We start from the raw sequence: 17,706 nt of genomic DNA on the forward strand, positions 1-17,706 counted from the left end.
CTGTGGTCACAGGGAGAACGTACAAACTCCTTTCAGGCAGGGCAGTGCTGATCGCTGTAAACGGTGCACCAGGCCAGCCCCAATCCCCTCATGATTTTTAAATTCCAGATGAGAACTCTGCCAATATGGGATGCAAATACACCCTGGCCCAATGGCCTCAGCACGACTATCCCGCAACGACCTGGTTGGAAGAGCGAATGTCAACATGATTTAGAAAGTATCAGGAAGTAGACAAACCCGGAATTAACGGTTCAGATTTTTTTAATGACCTGGAAGCAACAAAAGTATTTCAGATTTATAAAGGGAATGTGCAGATACAATCTGGGCCCGTGGCATCCTTGGTACAAAGTGTGTTTGTGTCCCTATGCATGTGTACACGGAGGAGGAAGCTGAGTCACTCAACTCAAACCGCGTGGGAGGCTTTGCTACTAAGAAGATCCAGACGGGTGCAACGCAGAAGGGAACGATTTCCTCTCGCCAGCTAGTCAACCCTTTAGGGCATCTATTCTCTCGCCTACATACATCAGTGCACAGGAAAATCATTCACTTAGAGAAAAAAAGTTTTGTGTCGAAAGTAGAAAAGGCACTTAAAATTCAGCCATTCATCACCATTCGGACCAATTCTGTGAAAAAAAAGAAAGCAGATGTTAAATTATTCAATTGAAGAAAGGTTCCGATTAAAAGCAAAATTATATGCGCACAAGCAGGAGTTAAAGGTATAAATGTGCAGAATGATCCCAATTTTACTCCAGCTCGCATCGAGTTACCAGTCACAAATTTCTCTTCCCTGCAAACTCCCTGCCCCAAAAGAAGGAGTAAATGTCAAAACTGGATTTAATTAGAACTTTCTCATCCCATCCCCAATCCCAGTCAGGAATCCAGTTTGCACTTAACTGGATAAAGGAGCAGAAAAGATGACAGTTCCTATCAATAGATTATTGAAGACATATTAACATCACAGCAGCCCATTTAACACCAAAGGAAGACCATATTAGCCACAGAATCCACTGGATGGGATTTTTGTTCTGCCAGAGATAACCATTCAACGCTGGTGCAGAAACAAGATCAATTTCTTCCAAAATAAAAACATTGCAATTTACCAATTGCATAGAACATCCAATACAATCCATTTTAAAAAATCAGGATGATCTTGGCACACATTTTTCCAAAATAAACTTAAAATGGGGGAAGTTTTCTTAGGTATAAGTATCTAAAGGGGCAGGGACTGATCAGGGACACCCAAGAAGGGGAAAGTCATGTTTGACAAATCTTGTTGAATTTTTTGAGGTGGTGACTAGGAAGGTAGATGAGGGTAGAGCAGTAGTTGTAGTCTATATGGATTTCAGTAAGGCCTTCGATAAGGTTCCACATGCAAGGTTCAGACGCTAGGTATTAATGTTGAGGTAGTCAGATGGGTTCAACGGTGGCTAGAGAGGGAGATGCCAGAGAATAATGGTGGATAATGGAGGCCAGCGACTAATGGTGTGCCTCAGAGCTCAGTGTTGGGTCCCTTGTTGTCATTTACGTTAATGATTTGATTGGTGGAGTGGTTTAGTAAATATGCGGACAATACGAAAATAGGGGGAGTTCTAGATGGTGACGATGGTTTTCGGGGACTACAGAAGGATTTGGATGGCTTAGAAGAGTGGGCTAGAAAATGGCAGATGGTTTAATACCAGTAAGTGTGAGGTGCTCCATTTTGGGAAGAATAATCAAAACAGGACATATGCAGTGAAGGGGAGGGCGTTGAGGAACAGAGAGATCTTGGAATAATGGTTCATCGTTCTTTGAAAGTGGAATCTCGTGGATAGAGTAGTGAAGAAAGCTTTTGGTATGCTGGCCTTTATAAATCAAAACATACAATATAGGAGCTGGGATATAGATGTTGAGACCGTTCAGGCATTGGTGAAGCAGAACTTGGAATACTGTGTGTAGTTCTGGACCCCAAATTATAGAAAGGATATCAATAAGGTAGAGAGGGTGCAGAGAAGATTTACCAAAATGTTGCCTGGATTGCAGTATATAGAATACAAAGAAAGATTGAGTAGACTGGGTCTTTATTCATTGGAGTGTTGAATGTTGAGGGGGGATTTGACAGAGGTGTTTAAAATTATGAGGGGGATAGATACAGTAGATGTGAATAGACTCTTCCCCTTGATGGTAGGTGAGATTGGAACGAGGGGTCATAAGTTAAGGGTTGGGGGCAAAAGTTTAGAAGTAACATGAGAGGGAGAGGGGTGGCTGAGTGAAATTACATTCCGAAAGAGGTGGTTGCAGCAGGGTCAATTTTCTCATTTAAAAGAGGATGGATAAGTGCATGGATGTAAGGGGATTGGAGGGTTATGGACAGGGAGCAGGTATATCACTTAAATCGGAGTGGACTAGAGGGGCCGAGATGGCCTGTTTCCGTACTGTAATTGTTATATGGTTTTATATTTAAACATGCTCTATGATAGATGTGAGGGGAATGGAGCGTTATGGATAGGGAGCAGGTAGAGATCACTTAATCGGTGCCGAGATGGCCTGTTTCCGTACTTTAATGGTTGCATGGGTATAACACTACCCTCCATTCAAACATCAACAGGCTGACAGATGTAAGAATAAAAGTCATGATTCAAATGGTCTTTCTTTAGCTTGTAGAAGTTTTAGTTAAGAACCAGAGATACCAGCCTCCTCCCTCCCCTTCCTTAAAGTAAACCACACCTAAAATAAGCCACATGCAGAACATGCCAAAAGAACTAGGGACAAAAATTGGCAGGGTGGGCGGGGAAAGTGTCAAAGGGAGCGTACCATGGCGTGCTATTCACCCAGACATGATGTGCCTGATAAAAGCTGTCAAAGAGGAAAGAAAAAGTTAAACTAAGTGGGGGATAAAAAGCAATGCAAATTGAACCAAATTTTTTGACGTGCAGCTACCCCAAGAATTACTGAGGACTTGGATAACGAACTGCTTCAGTAAAGCCAAGTACCCAAACACTCGGGCTCAACGCAACTCAAAATCTGTTCAACTAACCACTACGAACTCCCACTTCGATGGCATCCAAGCCCAGCCGCTTGAAAACGGATCCACTTATCAACCAGTGAGAACATGCATCAGGGCAACGGGAGAGACCAAGATGAACTTGGGTTCAGAGTTATGATGAATCAGCACAGTTGAAATTTATTAATAGGATAAACCTTTGATAATGGGCTGATATTAAATTATCTCGGATTGGGGAGAAGAAGATGAATCAGTTGGTTTATAGATGGAACTCTCAGTTATTAAGTAATTATAATTTGCCCATGTTAAAACATTTAATGGAATTATAAATATGAAATTATAGGCAAGGCACTCAAGGTAAAATTTCAAAATAAGCTTTTACACTTAATAATCAACTTTTGAAGTTGTGGGATCAGAAAAGAATTCAATTAGTATAAGATTGTTATGAAGCAGGATATTTTATTTCACTCCAAAGAATGAAATATCTTCGAATACTTTTTTCTTAATATCAAATTAAAGCCTTATTGTTGGATAATTTTGGGTGTCCATTATGGCTACCCAGGCAGTCTAAATTTGAGATTTTACTTACTGATGGTGGTAAGAAAGGATTTACATTTGAGATGTACGGTTTATTGCAGAATAAAATGCTTAAGCCAGATGTTTATAAATCTAAATTAAAATGGAAAAAGATTTGTCCATATCTATCTCTCAGGATGACTGGATGAATCTATGCGAGGACTAAAATTGTAAATGTAAGGTACAGATTGGTTCATTATACTTTCTTCATCAGTTATACTTCGGAGAAATTAAGGAAACACACCTTGAGCTTGGAGTTAAAATTAGATAAATTTCGAATGGCTTTTTTGAGATTGGCCTTAGCCGTGGCTAGAAAATGTTTGGCAATTTCTTAGAAGAATTTTGAGTATTCAACGACAGCATTCGGAAATGAGGTCTCGTATTCCGCTGGAAAAGATAATGTATAATTTATGTAATAATTATTCCTTTTTTTGATAGGGTGGTAAAGAAGGCTTTTGGTAGGCTGGCCTTTATAAATCAAAGCATAGAATATAGGTGCTGGGAGGTGATGTGGAGACTGTTCAAGGCATTGGTGAGGCCAAATTTGGAATACTGTGTGCAGTTCTGGTCCCCGAATTATAGGAAGGATATCAATAAGGTAAGAGGGTGCAGAGAATATTTACTAAAATGTTGCCTGGATTGCAGTATCTAGAATACAGAGAAAGATTGAATAGACTGGGTCTTTGATTGGAGCGTAGAAAGTTGAGGGGGGTTTGATAGAGGTATTTAAAATTATGAGGGGAGTAGATGCGATAGGCTCTTCCCTTGAGGGTAGGAGAGATTGGAACGAGGGGTCATAAGGGTTAGGGGGCAAAGGTTTAGCAGTAGCATGAGAGGGAACTTCTTCACTCAGAGAGTGGTGGCTGAGTGGAATGACCTTCTGGAAGAAGTGGTTGCAGCAGGGTCAATTTTGTCATTTAAGAGGGTGAGATGAGTGCATGGATGTGAGGGGATTGGAGGGTTATGGACAGGGAGCAGGTAGGAGATCACTTAAATCAGTGCAGACTCGCTGGGCTGAGATGGCCTGTTTCTGTACTGTAATTGTTATATGGTTAACACGAACCAACGCTCCACAGATTTCTGGATCATGAATCATTCCAATTACAGCTCCCTCCCTCAAAAAAAAATGGTGGCTGAGTGATTTCACTCTTTATCAAGGACGGAACTTACCCTCGTAGTTGATGCAGCCATTGGCATCCTCGTGGCCTGCGACCAGTGTCTCCACTTCTTCCTCTGTCATTTTCTCCCCTAGGAGTTCATCAAAAAGTGCTGTAAAACACTTGCTGTGGTCCAAATCTATTGATTGTAATTGACCTTTTGGCTGTGTGAGATGCAGCCAGAGAGCTCCAAAGGATGGAAGTGGGAACAGAAGTGGAGAAGACGACGACTAATTATTTGCCAACCCACACCCAAGCCATTCCAGTCGATTGGAACGACGTGTAGTCCCATGGTACTGTGGTAAAGATGTGATCGACTTGGTCCATAAATCCAGGCGGCAAGAAGTTTATATATTGGTTTCTATAGAGAATTATTAATAATTTTTGATAAAAATTGGTGGTGGTAACGAAGGGTTTTGGTAAGCTGGCCTTTATAAATCAAAGCATAGAATTTAGGAGCTGGGAGGTGATGTTGAGACTGTTCAAGGCATTGGTGAAGCCAAATTTGGAATGCTGTGTGCAGTTCTGGTCCCCAAATTATAGGAAGGATATCAAGAATGTAGAGAGGGTTCAGAGAAGATTTACTAAAATGTTGCCTGGATTGCAGTACCTAGAATACAAAGAAAGATTGAGTAGACTGGGTCTTTATTCATTGGAGCATAGAAGGTTGAGGGGGGAATTGATAGAGGTGTTTGAAATTATAAGGGGGATAGACAGAGTAGATGTGAATAGGCTCTTCCTCTTGAGGGTAGGTGAGAGTGGAATGAGGGGTCATAAGTTAAGGGCTAGGGGGAAAAAGTTTAGAAGTAACACGAGAGAGGGAGGGGTGTCTGAGTGGAACGACCTTCTGGAATAGGTGGTCAATTTTGTCATTTAAGAGAAGGTTGGATAAGTGCACGGATGTGAGGGGATTTTTTTCTGGTTACACAGGAAAAGTCGGCAGATACTGTGATTGCTGTGCCAGGGTTTGAAACCTTGCAGATTCGAGTATTGCCAAGTCAGGTCATTCAGTCCCACGTCACTCACAACTGCAAGCCTTGTGTACATCAGTAGAAACATTGAATGTGTCGACCAAAAACCACTAGGTGAAAAGATAATTCATTGAATATATCCCATCTTTCAGTAGTTATATCCTCCTCTGTCAAACTAAAGAAGTCCATTTTGAAAATCGTTAGTGAAACATGGGTGTAGGAGGGGAGTGATTGACAACTAAACTTTGCTTCAGGTGTGATAGGTGCTTGTTTGAAGGGGGTATTACAGCAGAGCTTTGGAAGGATAGACTGGAGGGGCCCATCAAGAGAAGCACTATGGGTGGAATTGAGGAGTGGGAAAGATATGGAGAAGGAACTGGAGGAACAAATTTGTAAGGAAATAGGAGATATTAATAGTAAGCACCGGGGTTGAGATTGTGGGAGATTTTAAACCTTCCACACGTTGACTGGACGCCCACACTTTAAATGGGCTTGGATGGTTTGGAGTCCGTCAAATGAATGTGGAATTGTTTTCTACATCAATATATAGAGGTACCAACTAGAAAGGGGGTGGTGTTGAATCTGCCACAAGGAAATGAGATGGGGGGGGGGGAAATCAGGTGAACAGAGGGGAGACTTTGGGTCACAATACTATTGGTTTCAAAATAATTATGAAGAAAGATGGGTCTGAGACCCAGGGTTGAGATTTCTTTTGTTTGGAGAAAGGCTAATTTTGAGATGAGAATGATTTGAAAGGTGATAAATTGTTTTATGAGAAGGAAAATGGAGGGCACTCAAAGGTGAAATGTTACGTTGATGAAAGGAAAGGTTAAAAGTTTTAGGGAGCCTTGGTTTTCAAGGGTTATTGGAAATAAGGTTCAGAAAAAGAGAGGTCTTTGTATAGACAAGCATGAAGCAAATGAGGTGTGAGAGGAATTTAAAGAATAAAAAGAATCTTAAGAAGGAAATTAGAAAGGACGAAAAGAGATAAGGAGGTTGTGTTGTCAAGTAAAGGGAAAATAAATCCAAAGGGTTTCTACACATATATTTAGAGCCAAAGGATAGTGAGGGATAAAATTGGTCCCCTAGAGGATTTGTGTGGAGCCAGAGGAGATGGGGAGATTTTGAATAGTTTTACTAAGGAGAAGGATATCATCTAACCATTACAGTACGAAAACAGGCCATCTCAGCCCCTCTAATCTGCACCGATTTGTGATTTCCTACCTGCTCCCTATCCATAACCCTCCAATCCCCTCACATCTGTTCCATCATCCAACCTTCTCTTCAATGACAAAATTGACCCCCTCTTCTGGAAGGTCATTCCACTCAGACACCCCTCTCCCTCTTGCATTACTCCTAAACCTTTTTCCCCTAGCCCCTAACTTATGACCCTCGTTCCAATCTCACCTGCCCTCAAGGGGAAAAGCCTATTCACATCTATTCTGTCTATCCCCCTCATAATTTTAAATATCTCTATCAAATCCCCCCTCAACCTTCTACACTTCAATGAATAAAAACCCTGTCTACTCAATCTTTCTAGACACTGCAATCCAGACATTTTAGTAAATCTTCTCTGCACCCTCTCTACCTTATTGGTATTGTTCCTATAATTTGGGAACCAAAACTGCACACAGTATTCCAAATTTGGCCTCACCAGTGCCTTGAACAGTCTCAACATCACCTCCCAACTCCTATGCTTAGATTTATAAAGGCCAGCTTACCAAAAGCCTTCTTCACCACATGAGAATCTACTTTCAAAGAAGGATGAACTGTTAATCCAAAATCTCTCTCTTCCTCAATGCCCTCTCCTTCACTGCTTATGTCCCGTTTTGATTATTCTTCCCAAAATGAAGCACCTCACACTTATCGATACTAAACTCCATCTAATCGCTATTAAACTTCATATTGATATTTAAGCAAGGAAAATAAATCAGGAAGCTGTAGAAATGATGATGATTAAAGAGGAAGTTCTGATCCTTTTAAGGAAAATAAAGGTGATGAGTCTCCAGGTCCTGACAAGATATTCCTTCGGACCTTAAGGGAGGTTAGTGCAGAAATAGTAGGGGCTTTAATGGAGACATTTTAAATGTCATTAGTAAACAGGATTGGTGGCTCATGTACATCCATTTTTTACATAACGTTCTCGGAGTAAATCTCGTAATTATAGGCCTGACATCAGTGGTGGGTAAGTTAATGGAAAGTATTCTTAGAGATGGTATATTTGGATAGGCAGGGTTTGACTTGGAAAGTCAAAAATCATGTTTGACAAACCTTATTGAATTTTTTGAGGAGGTTACTGGAAAAGTTGATGAGAATAAAGCAGTGGATGTTGTCTATATGGACTTTAGTAAGGACTTTGATAGGTTCCTCAGGGAAGGTTCAATCATTAGTTTTTAACATTCAAGCAGTAAAATAGTTTCAACAATGGTTGAATGGAAGATTGGAATCCAGTGACGAGTGGTGAGCCTCGGTTTCAGTATTGGACCTATTACCATTTGTCGTATACATTAATGATCTGGATGATGGAGTGGTAAATTGGATGAATCAGTACACGGATGATACTAAGATAGATAAAACTCTGGATAGTGGAGAAAGGTTTCAAAGCTTGCAGAGGGATTTAGGCCAGTTAGAAGAGTGGGTTGAAAGATGGCAGATGGGAATTTAATGCAGGCAAATGTGAGGTGTTACACATTTTGGTAGAGCTAATCAAAATAGGGCATACATGGTGAATGGTCGGACATTGAAGAGTGCAGTGGAACAGAGGGATCTAGGAATAATGGTACATAGGTCCCTGAAGATGAAGCCACATGTGGATAGGATGGTGGAAGCAAGCTTATGGTATGTTAGTCTTTATTAAATCAGAGCATTGAGTCTAGGCCAAGTTGGCCTGTTTCTGTAATTGTTATATGGGTCAGTGGGTTTAGGTGGGAGAGTGTTTGGCATGGACTATGTTAAAGGCATTGGTGAGGCCATACTTGAGAGTATTCTCTACAGTTTTGGTCACCAAAGTATAGGAAAGATTTCAACAAATTGGAGAGAGGGTGGAAAATATTTATGAGAATATTGCCGGGTTACAGGATCCAAGTTATAGGGAAATGTTAAATAAGTTAGGTCTTTAATTCTTTGGAACGTAGAAGGTTGAGAGGGGATTTGATTGAGATGTTTAAAATTATTAGGGGTATAGAGTTGACGTGGAGAGGCTTTTTCCTTTAAGAAATGGGGAGATACAAACAAGAGGACATGAGCTGAGAGTTGGGGGCAAAGGTTTAGAAGAAATGTGAGGGGAGACTTATTTACTGAGAGTGGTTATGTGTGGAATGAGCTTCCAGACGAAGTGGCGGAGGCAGGCTCGATGTCAGCATTTAAGGGGAGGTTGGATGGGAAAGGAATATGGAGGGTCACGGGTTGAGTGTAGGTCAGTGGGGTTAGGTGGGAGAAAGTGTTCGGCATGGACTAGAAGGGCCAAGCTGGCCTATTTCTCTGCTCCAGAAACCTGGGGTCAATTCTGACCCCTGGGCAGGACTATGCACATTGCAACCCACAGATGTACTCTGTGCTCTGGTTTGTCCCCTCAAACCAAAGACAGGGGAAAATGAGTCAAATGGGGCACACGAGAACCAATGCAAGGCAGCGCGGTCAGCCAGCGATGGGGGTTTGAATCCTGCCCTGCCTGGAAGGAGTTTGTACATTCTCCCTGTGACTGCGTCTCCCCCCCACCCTCCCCCCCACGCCATGCTCTACTTTCCTCCCACCGTACTGGGGGGGTTGGAGGTGAACTGGGTGGCACGTGAGCCTGTTATCGTGCTGTGTGCCTAAATTTTAAAAAGAGTATGTTGCAGGGATGCATGGAAATCAAACTGTTGGGAGATGGATTGGCTCCTTCTTTGTCAATTACCCGCAGGGCCAAAATTCCCAACGTTGAACCAGTATTACCCAGAGTGATCAGGACATGACGTAGTTCAGCACCAATAAGGGTGCCGTTTCCCTCCTTATCAAAGACACGCAGACCCTCTGCAAAATCCTCAAAGGTCCCCGGTTCCTTGTTTCTTGCAATGTCTTGAAGTTTGGGAAGGAACTGCTCAAAATCCAGCGTTTTCAAATTCATATCTGAAAAATTAGAAGAGTTCATTTTGTCCTATTTTTCTGATCTCTACCTTCCCGATTACAAGCAAAGACTTTTTAATAGTCATTTATTCGGGGGCATGCTAGAGCATGGTCAGAAATAACCAAATTCTTCGTTATCTAATTCAATGATCAAAACAAGACTGTACGTGCAGAAAGTCATTCAAGTAAGCACTGAATAAAACCATGAAAAATTGTAGGCTATAGGATTTTTTCTTGTGTTATGCAATTTTGCTTCTAACCATAATTTCACCGACTCCTGGCTTCCCTTTAAAAAAAAGTCAAACCAGGAGATGGCCCATCAGCTGGACACAAGTCACATCAAAATGGTGAATGCAAAAGCAAATTCTGGACATCATGAAAAGAGGCCAGAAGACATTGCTGCAAGCACGTACTGCAAAAAAGGCCACCATTCAGTCTTCCCCATGAGCATTTTTAATCTTGCCCTTAGTTCACCAATCAAGCAACCGAAAAATTGACTCATCCGGCATCTTCCAAACCCCGCATAAGTGCTGGATACTGTTTTTTTTACTGTATTGTGACCGATCAAAGGAACTATTCCATTATTGAGAAGAAACTGTTGTCTATAATATTTGCTCTGCAGAATTTTGATGTATTTTTTATTTAAGTAACCATTTGTCTTGATGAATATCTATTGCTGCTGGGTTTTGGGGTCCTCTGGGCTCGTTAACATTATTTCCTCTTGCCACCCAAACAACTGAAAAATCCACTCAATCCTGCTCGAGTTTAGTCTTCTCAAGGGTCTGGGTCTTACCTTCAGGTTTTGGGTTCCCAAGGACTTTCAAGACTTCAGCGTTGCATGGATTTTGCCCAACAGCGCGCAGGAGGTCAGCAAACTGGCTGTAGCTGATCCTACCTTCACCAATTCGATCGTAGAGGTAGAAAGCCTCCTTAAATTCTGAAAAGGTGCAGAGTATTGAAAGAGTAAAAGGAAACATTCATTCTTTGGATACTCCAATAAAAAGTTTTAATTTAGCGCAAGAGGTTCAGAGAAGAATATTAAAATCAAAAACGCAACTGAAAAAACAATGGGGTAAATGTAGCACGACACCAGCATAGAGCGTTGGTAATTGAAACAGATTGGTTTGTTAAAGCAACATGAAATGAACAGTGTGAAGTGTTATTTTTATATAAAAAGGCAAAACCAATCTAACTGGCCTTTATAGATCAAAGCATAGAATATAGAAGCTGGGAGGTGATGTTGAGACTGTTCCAAGGCATTGGTGAGGCCAAATTTGGAATACTGTATGCAGTTCTGGTCCCCAAATTATAGAAAGGATATCAATAAGGTGGAGAAGGGGCAGAGAACATTTACCAAAATATTGCTTGAATTACAGTATCTAGATCACAGATTGAGTAGACTTTATTCATTGGAGTGTAGAAGGTTGAGGGGGATTTGATAGAGGCATTTAAAATTATGAGGGGGATAGAGATTCGAATGAGGGGTCATACTTTAAGGGTTATGGGGCAAAAGTTTAGAAGTAACATGAGAGGAAGCTTCTTCGCTCAGAGAGTGAAATGACCTTATGGATGAGGTGGTCAATTTTGTCGTTGGATGACTGCACAGATTGGAGAGATATGGACAGGCAGCAGGTAGGTGGGATTAGTGGAGTTCACTTAAATCGGTGCGGACTAGAGGGGCTGAGATGGCCTGTAATTGTTATATGGTTCTATCCTCCATTATTGAAAGCCACAGGAACTAATTAAACCAATTGCTACTTCCGAACTTCAATGTGGAGCTTCCCACCATTGCTAGACTTGACAGATAGGCACAAGGGAATGGCTTTAAAACATGAAAACTTGTCAATGCTGGGGTCAATCGCTGGAGAAACTCAGCAGGTCACACAGCTTCCAATAAAGAGCAAATAGGCAGTCGACTTTGGGTGCAGATCTGTCAAGATGGCAGGAATTTACTTTTCCAAATTAATATTAGAATTATTTTTAATCTATTAAGTGTTTTAAAAAAAAACCAGGTACTTCAATCAACACAGAAGTTGCCATGAAGTTTAACAAGTTAGTGATGTGAGACGGTGAAACCCTTTTTGGAATAGATTTAAGGAACTTTTAGAAGCTGTGTTTAAATTGAAGGTTCCACTTGACTTTTTAGTATTTTTGTTGGGTTATATTAAGAGATTGAGTTTGGAGTTAACATTATAATTTTATTCCTTCGGATTTATGATTTAGGAACTGTTTTTAAATTGAAGGTTCCACTTGACTTTTTAGTATTTTTATTGGGTTATATTAAGAATTTGAGTTTGGAGTTAAAATTAAATAAATTTTAAATTGCTTTTTTGAGATTGGCCCTAGCCGTGGCTCGAAAATGTTTGGCAATTACTTGGAAAAATGAGACTAATTTGAGAATTCAGAGATGGCATTTGGAGATGAGGTTTCGTATTCTGTTGGAAAAGATAACATATAATTTACGTAATAATAATATTTTTTTTTGTTAAAACTTGGAGCCCGTATTTAGAATATATGGAGCTGAATTATTAACCTCCTTCCCATGCATGATGGTGTTGTTCTGAACCATGGCAAATAATTGATTTGGAATACATGGGGCAGAATTATTAATCTTCTTTCCACGCACTGATGGTCTTGTATTGAATCATGGCAAATAATAGAAGAGTGTTACGTTATCTGATCTCCTGGTGGGTGGGTGGGGGCGGCGGGGTTGTAAGGGGTAAAAATATCATGTGTATAACCGTATAACAATTACAGTACGGAAACAGGCCATTTCGGCCCATCTAGTCCACACCAATTTAAGTGAACTCCACTAGTCCCACCTACCTGATGCCTGTCCATAACCCTCCAATCCTCTCACATCCATGCATCCAACCTTCTCTTAAATGACAAAATTGACCATCCTGTAACCACCCCTTCCAGAAGGTTGTTCCACTCAGCCATCACTCTGAGTGAAGCTTCCTCTCATGTTACTGCTAAATCTTTGCCCCCCCCAACCCTCAACTTATGACCCCTCGTTCCAATCTCACCTACCCTCAAGGGGAAGAGCCTATTCACATAAACTCTGTCTATCCCCCCCATAATTTTATATACCTCTATCAAATCCACCCCCCACCCCCGCAACCTTCTACACTCCAATGAATTAAGACCCAATGTACTCAATCTTTCTTTGTAGTCTCGATACTGCAATCCAGGCAACATTTTAGTAAGTCTTTTCTGCACCCTCTGTACCTTATTGATATCCTTCCTATAATTTGGGGACCAGAACTGCATACAGTATTCCAAATTTGGCCTCACCAATGCCTTGAAGTCTCAACATCACCTCCCAGCTCCTATATTCTATTCTTTTGATTTATAAAGGCCAGCTTACCAAAAGCCTTCTTCATTCACTACTCTATCCACATGAGAATCTACTTTCAAAGAATGATGAACCATTATTCCAAGATCTCTCCGTTCCTCTGCATTCCTCAATGCCCTCCCCTTCACTGCGTATGTCCTGTTTTGATTATTCTTCCCAAAATGAAGCACCTCACACTTATCGGTATTAAACTCCATCTGCCATCTTTCACCCCACTCATCTAAGCCGTCCAAATCCTTCTACAGTCCCTGAAAACCATCGTCACCATCCACAACTCCTCCGATTTTCATACCATCTGCATATTTACTAATCCAATTTATTAACGTAAATGAAGAACAAGGAACCCACCACTGACCCCTGAGGCACACCAGTTTTTTAAAAGTTGTATCTATTATTGCATGTTTAAACATAAATTAATAAATAAAAATTTCAGAAAAAAAATTAAGCAAATCTGCAGATGCCTCTGACCTGCTGAGTTTCTCCAGCAGTTCTGTGTATTGCCCCTCCCCCCACTTCAAATTAATTAAAAAGTCCACACGACCTTTAAGTTCAAGTAAAGGGCAGAAGGATTAATTGCTTGGAGATAATTGTTGTTTTTATTCACATGCAATGAGAACATCCCCCAGCAAGCAATGCACACGGTTGGGCAGAATCTGGGTGCATTGTAGGTTGGAGTGGTTGTTTGAAAATAAAGTCTGTTCAAAGCAGTTCTAAGAAAATGAAGTTGGTTAAGTGTTAAATGCATGTAAAAGTCATACAAGCATGATAATAATCGGTTTAAAGTGTTGGAGAAATTTAAATTAGGGCCACTTTTTATTGGCTGGGTTAAGGCTTTATATAAAATTCCATTAGCTAGAGTTCTGACAAATGGACAGTTATCTTCTCCATTTGTATTATCTAAATCAACTAGACAGGGTTGTCCTTTATCACCAGTTCTATTTGCATTGGTTATTGAACCTTTGGCTCAGTTGATTAGACAGGATGGTAATATTATGGGTATTAAGCTGAATGCAGATGAGTATAAAATAAATTTATTTGCATATGATGTTTTGATATATTTAGTCAGTCATTGGGGAGTCTACAAGCAAGACTGGAACAACATGGTGAATTATCAGGATACAAGATTAATTGGGATAAGAGTGAGATAATGCCTTTGGCAGATGTGGACAGATCTTGTTAACATATTGCAAAATTTAAGTGGTCTGATCAAATTAAGTATTTAGGAATTATAATAGATGATAATTATATCCATTTATATGAATTGAATTATTTATCTTTATTGTCTAAGATTAAATAGATGAAATGATTTAAATCAGTGGATTTACCAATAACTTTGATAGGACAAGTAAATTGTGAAAATGACCATTTTTCCATGTAAACAATACCTTTTCCATCTATTCCATGGAGAATCCCCCAAAAATTCTTTAAAGATTTGAATACTTTGGTGAGGACCTTTTTATGGAAAGGTAAAATAGCAAGGATGTCAGTGCAGAAATGGACTTGGAAATATGCTTGGGGGGGGGGGGAATTGAAACTTCCTAATTTTCAGCATTATTATGAATCGGCACAATTGAAATTGATTAACATAATGTTTGAAGTGGATAAACCTCCGGTTTGGGCTAACATTTGATTGTCTCTGATTAACAAGAGGATGGATGACTTTATTCTCAGCTTCTGCAGAGCTACAATTTACCAGTGTTGAAACATTTAATGGAATTATGGAATAAGAAAAATGAAATTGTAGGTACCGAAGGTAAATTTTCGGCTAAAACTCCTTTGTATCAGAATAAACTTTTTTTCTTTTTCATTAATCAGCTCTTAAAAATATGGGAACAGAAAGGTATCAAGTTGGTAGAGGATTGTTATGAGGCTGGGTATTTTGTTCTAAAGAATGAAGGAGAAATACAGAATTTCTTCAAATATCCTGTTCAATTATCAGGTTAGAGCCTTATTTTTAGATAACTTTGGGTATACGTTACAGTTGCCTAGGCAGTCGAAATTTGAAAGTTTGCTTACTGAAGGGGAAAGAAAGCATTTATATTGGAGATGTACACTTTATTACAACATAAAATACTTAACACGGATATTTATAAATCTAGGCTTAAATGGGAAAAAGATTTGTCTATATCCATTTCTCAGGACGATTGGATAACTACATGAGAAGATCATATGACTAAATTAGTGAATGTAAGGTATAGATTAGTTCATTTTATACACCAGTTATATTTAACTCCAGAGAAGTTAAGGAAATACAAGTTTATTTCTTCTGATTTATGTTTTAGATGTCATAAGCAAGTTGGGGTTTTTTTTTACATTCTACTTGGTTATGTGAGACAGTGAAACCTTTTTGGAATAGAATTAAGGAACTTTCAGCAGGTTTACTTAAATTTAAAATTTCACTTGACCCAATGATATTTTTATTGGGTTATATAAAGAAACTGAGTTTGGAATTAAAATTGGATAGTTTCAAATTACTTTTTTTGAGATTGGCATTAGCTGCGGCAAGAAAATGCTTGGCAATTCCTTGGGGAAAAAAAATGAGTATTCAGAAAGGAGGTCTTATATCCCATTGGAAAAAATCTGTAATAATCATTCCTTTATTTTGTTAAAGTTTGGAGGCCGTATATGAAATATATGGGTCTGAATTTGTAATAGTTTTGTTCTTCCACCCACAGGCATTGGGGTTGCACCAAACTATTGATGATTGCTATGTAGGTTGATCCCCTCTTCTATCTATTATTCTTTTCTTGAGGGTAGTCGAGGGAGGGTTTGGGGGTAAATATTATGTATCTATTCGTATTCTGATTTTTGACTACGATTTATTTTGAACAATAATTTTTACAAAAAAAGACAATAATCGGATATTCCAAATTATTGATGGTTCATCTTTCAAGCTTCAAATTCTCCCAACAGAAAAATCAATGATTAAAAGAGCAGCAGGAAACAACAAATAATTGCTCGGGATGTAACAAGTGTGATGTTATCTGGGATTGTGACATTGGCGACGCGTTCTCCAACTCCACCTCCTCCCATCGACCTGAAGCTGAAAGAAAAACCACGACTCTGGGGAAACTCAGCCGGTCAGTGCATTTCGTATCGCAAAAGGATATCGTTTTTCACTCCGACCACTCGCAGCTGAATTTGAACGAGGGCGGAACGTCGGCTTCGGAACCCTTTGGAAAACAAGGCTGCGCCGATGCAGAAGGGGAAGTGTAGCGCGGTCAATGGGGGCGAGGACTCAGCCGCTCTCGCAGCGTCCCCCAGGAGACGTGATGTGGGGAAATGCATCGTCCCCACCCTCTGCAATGTGTCAAACTTCGAGATAGTTGGTCCTTAGACGGAGCGAATCCCGTCAGCTCCGAGGGAGAGTCCAGTTTTCGTGGGAGGGATTCTGCAACTTTTGTTGCTAACCAAAGGCGTCAGTTCAAACTAAGTTTCAGCTGTTCAAATAAAAAAGTTTCTTTTGCTGTTCGCGTTTTCCTTTTGCCAACTAACATTAACCGAAATGCAAGTTGAATGTCCTGATTTTCATTGTGTTTCCTTATACAATATTCTGCAAACAGAAAGGCGCAGGTTCCAGCCTGTTCGGCCAGACAGGAGTAGGAATGCAGTGACCAACAGGGAACTCAGCAGGTCTCGCAGCGTCCCCCAGGAGGGAAAAGGAGATGTGACGTGAGTAATCCTTACCTTCTATGGCCTCATTGAACAGAACGGCACGTCACCGCTTCTGTAATAACGTGAAACGTTGAGATAGTTGTCCTTATATGGAGCGAATGCCATCAGCTATGAGGGCGAGTCGAGTTTTACTGGGAGGAATGGATGGGAGACGTACAATGCAAACGGAAGGGCGCAGCTTCCGGCCTAGTTCAGCCAGACAAGACAGTGAAAGACCAAAGTCTGCAGGCGCTCAGCCTGCAGTATCAACACCCAGTAAATGCTGGAGCGAACTCTGCGCATCGCCACAGGAGGCCTGAACCCTTCAGGGGACACAGGATAAGAATGCATGGAAACATTAGAAGGCGCAACACAACGAGGCGAAGAGGCTTCGGACCTCCGCGAGCGGTTAGATGGGGAATTCGCACGACCACTCGAGAGAGAGCGGCAATTTGGCCGCCTTGGATGTTGCAAGCCTTGAGATTAAGAGGCTGGAAATGTCCCAACTTACCGGCGATCTGATCTTCAGTGAAGTCGCACTGCAGAAGTGGTGGGGGGGGAGGGGAAAGAGAAATTGATGCATTAAAAGTAGCGAGTGAAACGGAGCGCGGGAGGACGGTTCTCGAGCCTTACTCACCATTGTGTCTTAATCTCCGCAGCTGAGAACACTGAAGATGGATACTCTTCTCCTCCAACCAGAGAGGGGCGGGTCGCGCCGTCAGGTGACCAACGTCCAATCTGGAGCGAAGGCTGCTGCGAGGAGGCGGAGTGTCCAATCCGAACTCTCTCACTCTGCGAGGAGGCGGAGCGTCCAATCCGAACTCTCTCACTCTGCGAGGAGGCGGAGCGTTCAATCCAAGTGGCAATGCCGAAGTGAATTGAGTGCGATACAGGCCCTTCGGCTCA

At 40.9% G+C, this 17,706-nt stretch overlaps 1 protein-coding gene across 6 annotated transcripts; it reads right to left on the reverse strand.

Annotated features, from left to right (window-relative positions):
- Positions 1-243: 243 nt before the first annotated feature.
- LOC138747488 (myosin light polypeptide 6-like) lies at positions 244-17,456 on the reverse strand. Of its 6 annotated transcripts, none has more exons than XR_011347516.1 (7): positions 17,438-17,456; positions 17,312-17,339; positions 10,582-10,725; positions 9,618-9,791; positions 4,727-4,804; positions 3,801-3,943; positions 244-623 (listed from the first exon to the last, which is right to left on the reverse strand). XR_011347516.1 is itself a non-coding variant. In XM_069906753.1 (7 exons), the coding sequence occupies exons 1-6, from the start codon at positions 17,438-17,440 to the stop codon at positions 2,804-2,806; spliced, it is 456 nt and encodes a 151-aa protein (XP_069762854.1). In that variant the 5' UTR covers positions 17,441-17,455; the 3' UTR covers positions 244-623; positions 2,791-2,803. The 6 variants fall into 6 exon arrangements, 4 of the variants coding, with proteins under 4 accessions (XP_069762854.1, XP_069762855.1, XP_069762852.1 ...); XM_069906753.1 differs by lacking the exon at positions 3,801-3,943 and adding an exon at positions 2,791-2,832 and having other exon boundaries at positions 17,438-17,455; XR_011347515.1 differs by lacking the exons at positions 17,312-17,339; positions 17,438-17,456 and adding an exon at positions 16,257-16,436 and having other exon boundaries at positions 10,582-10,740.
- Between the last annotated feature and the right edge of the window lie 250 nt (positions 17,457-17,706).

Source organism: Narcine bancroftii, chromosome 12 (genome assembly GCF_036971445.1).
Source record: "Narcine bancroftii isolate sNarBan1 chromosome 12, sNarBan1.hap1, whole genome shotgun sequence".
Lineage (NCBI taxonomy): Eukaryota > Metazoa > Chordata > Chondrichthyes > Torpediniformes > Narcinidae > Narcine > Narcine bancroftii.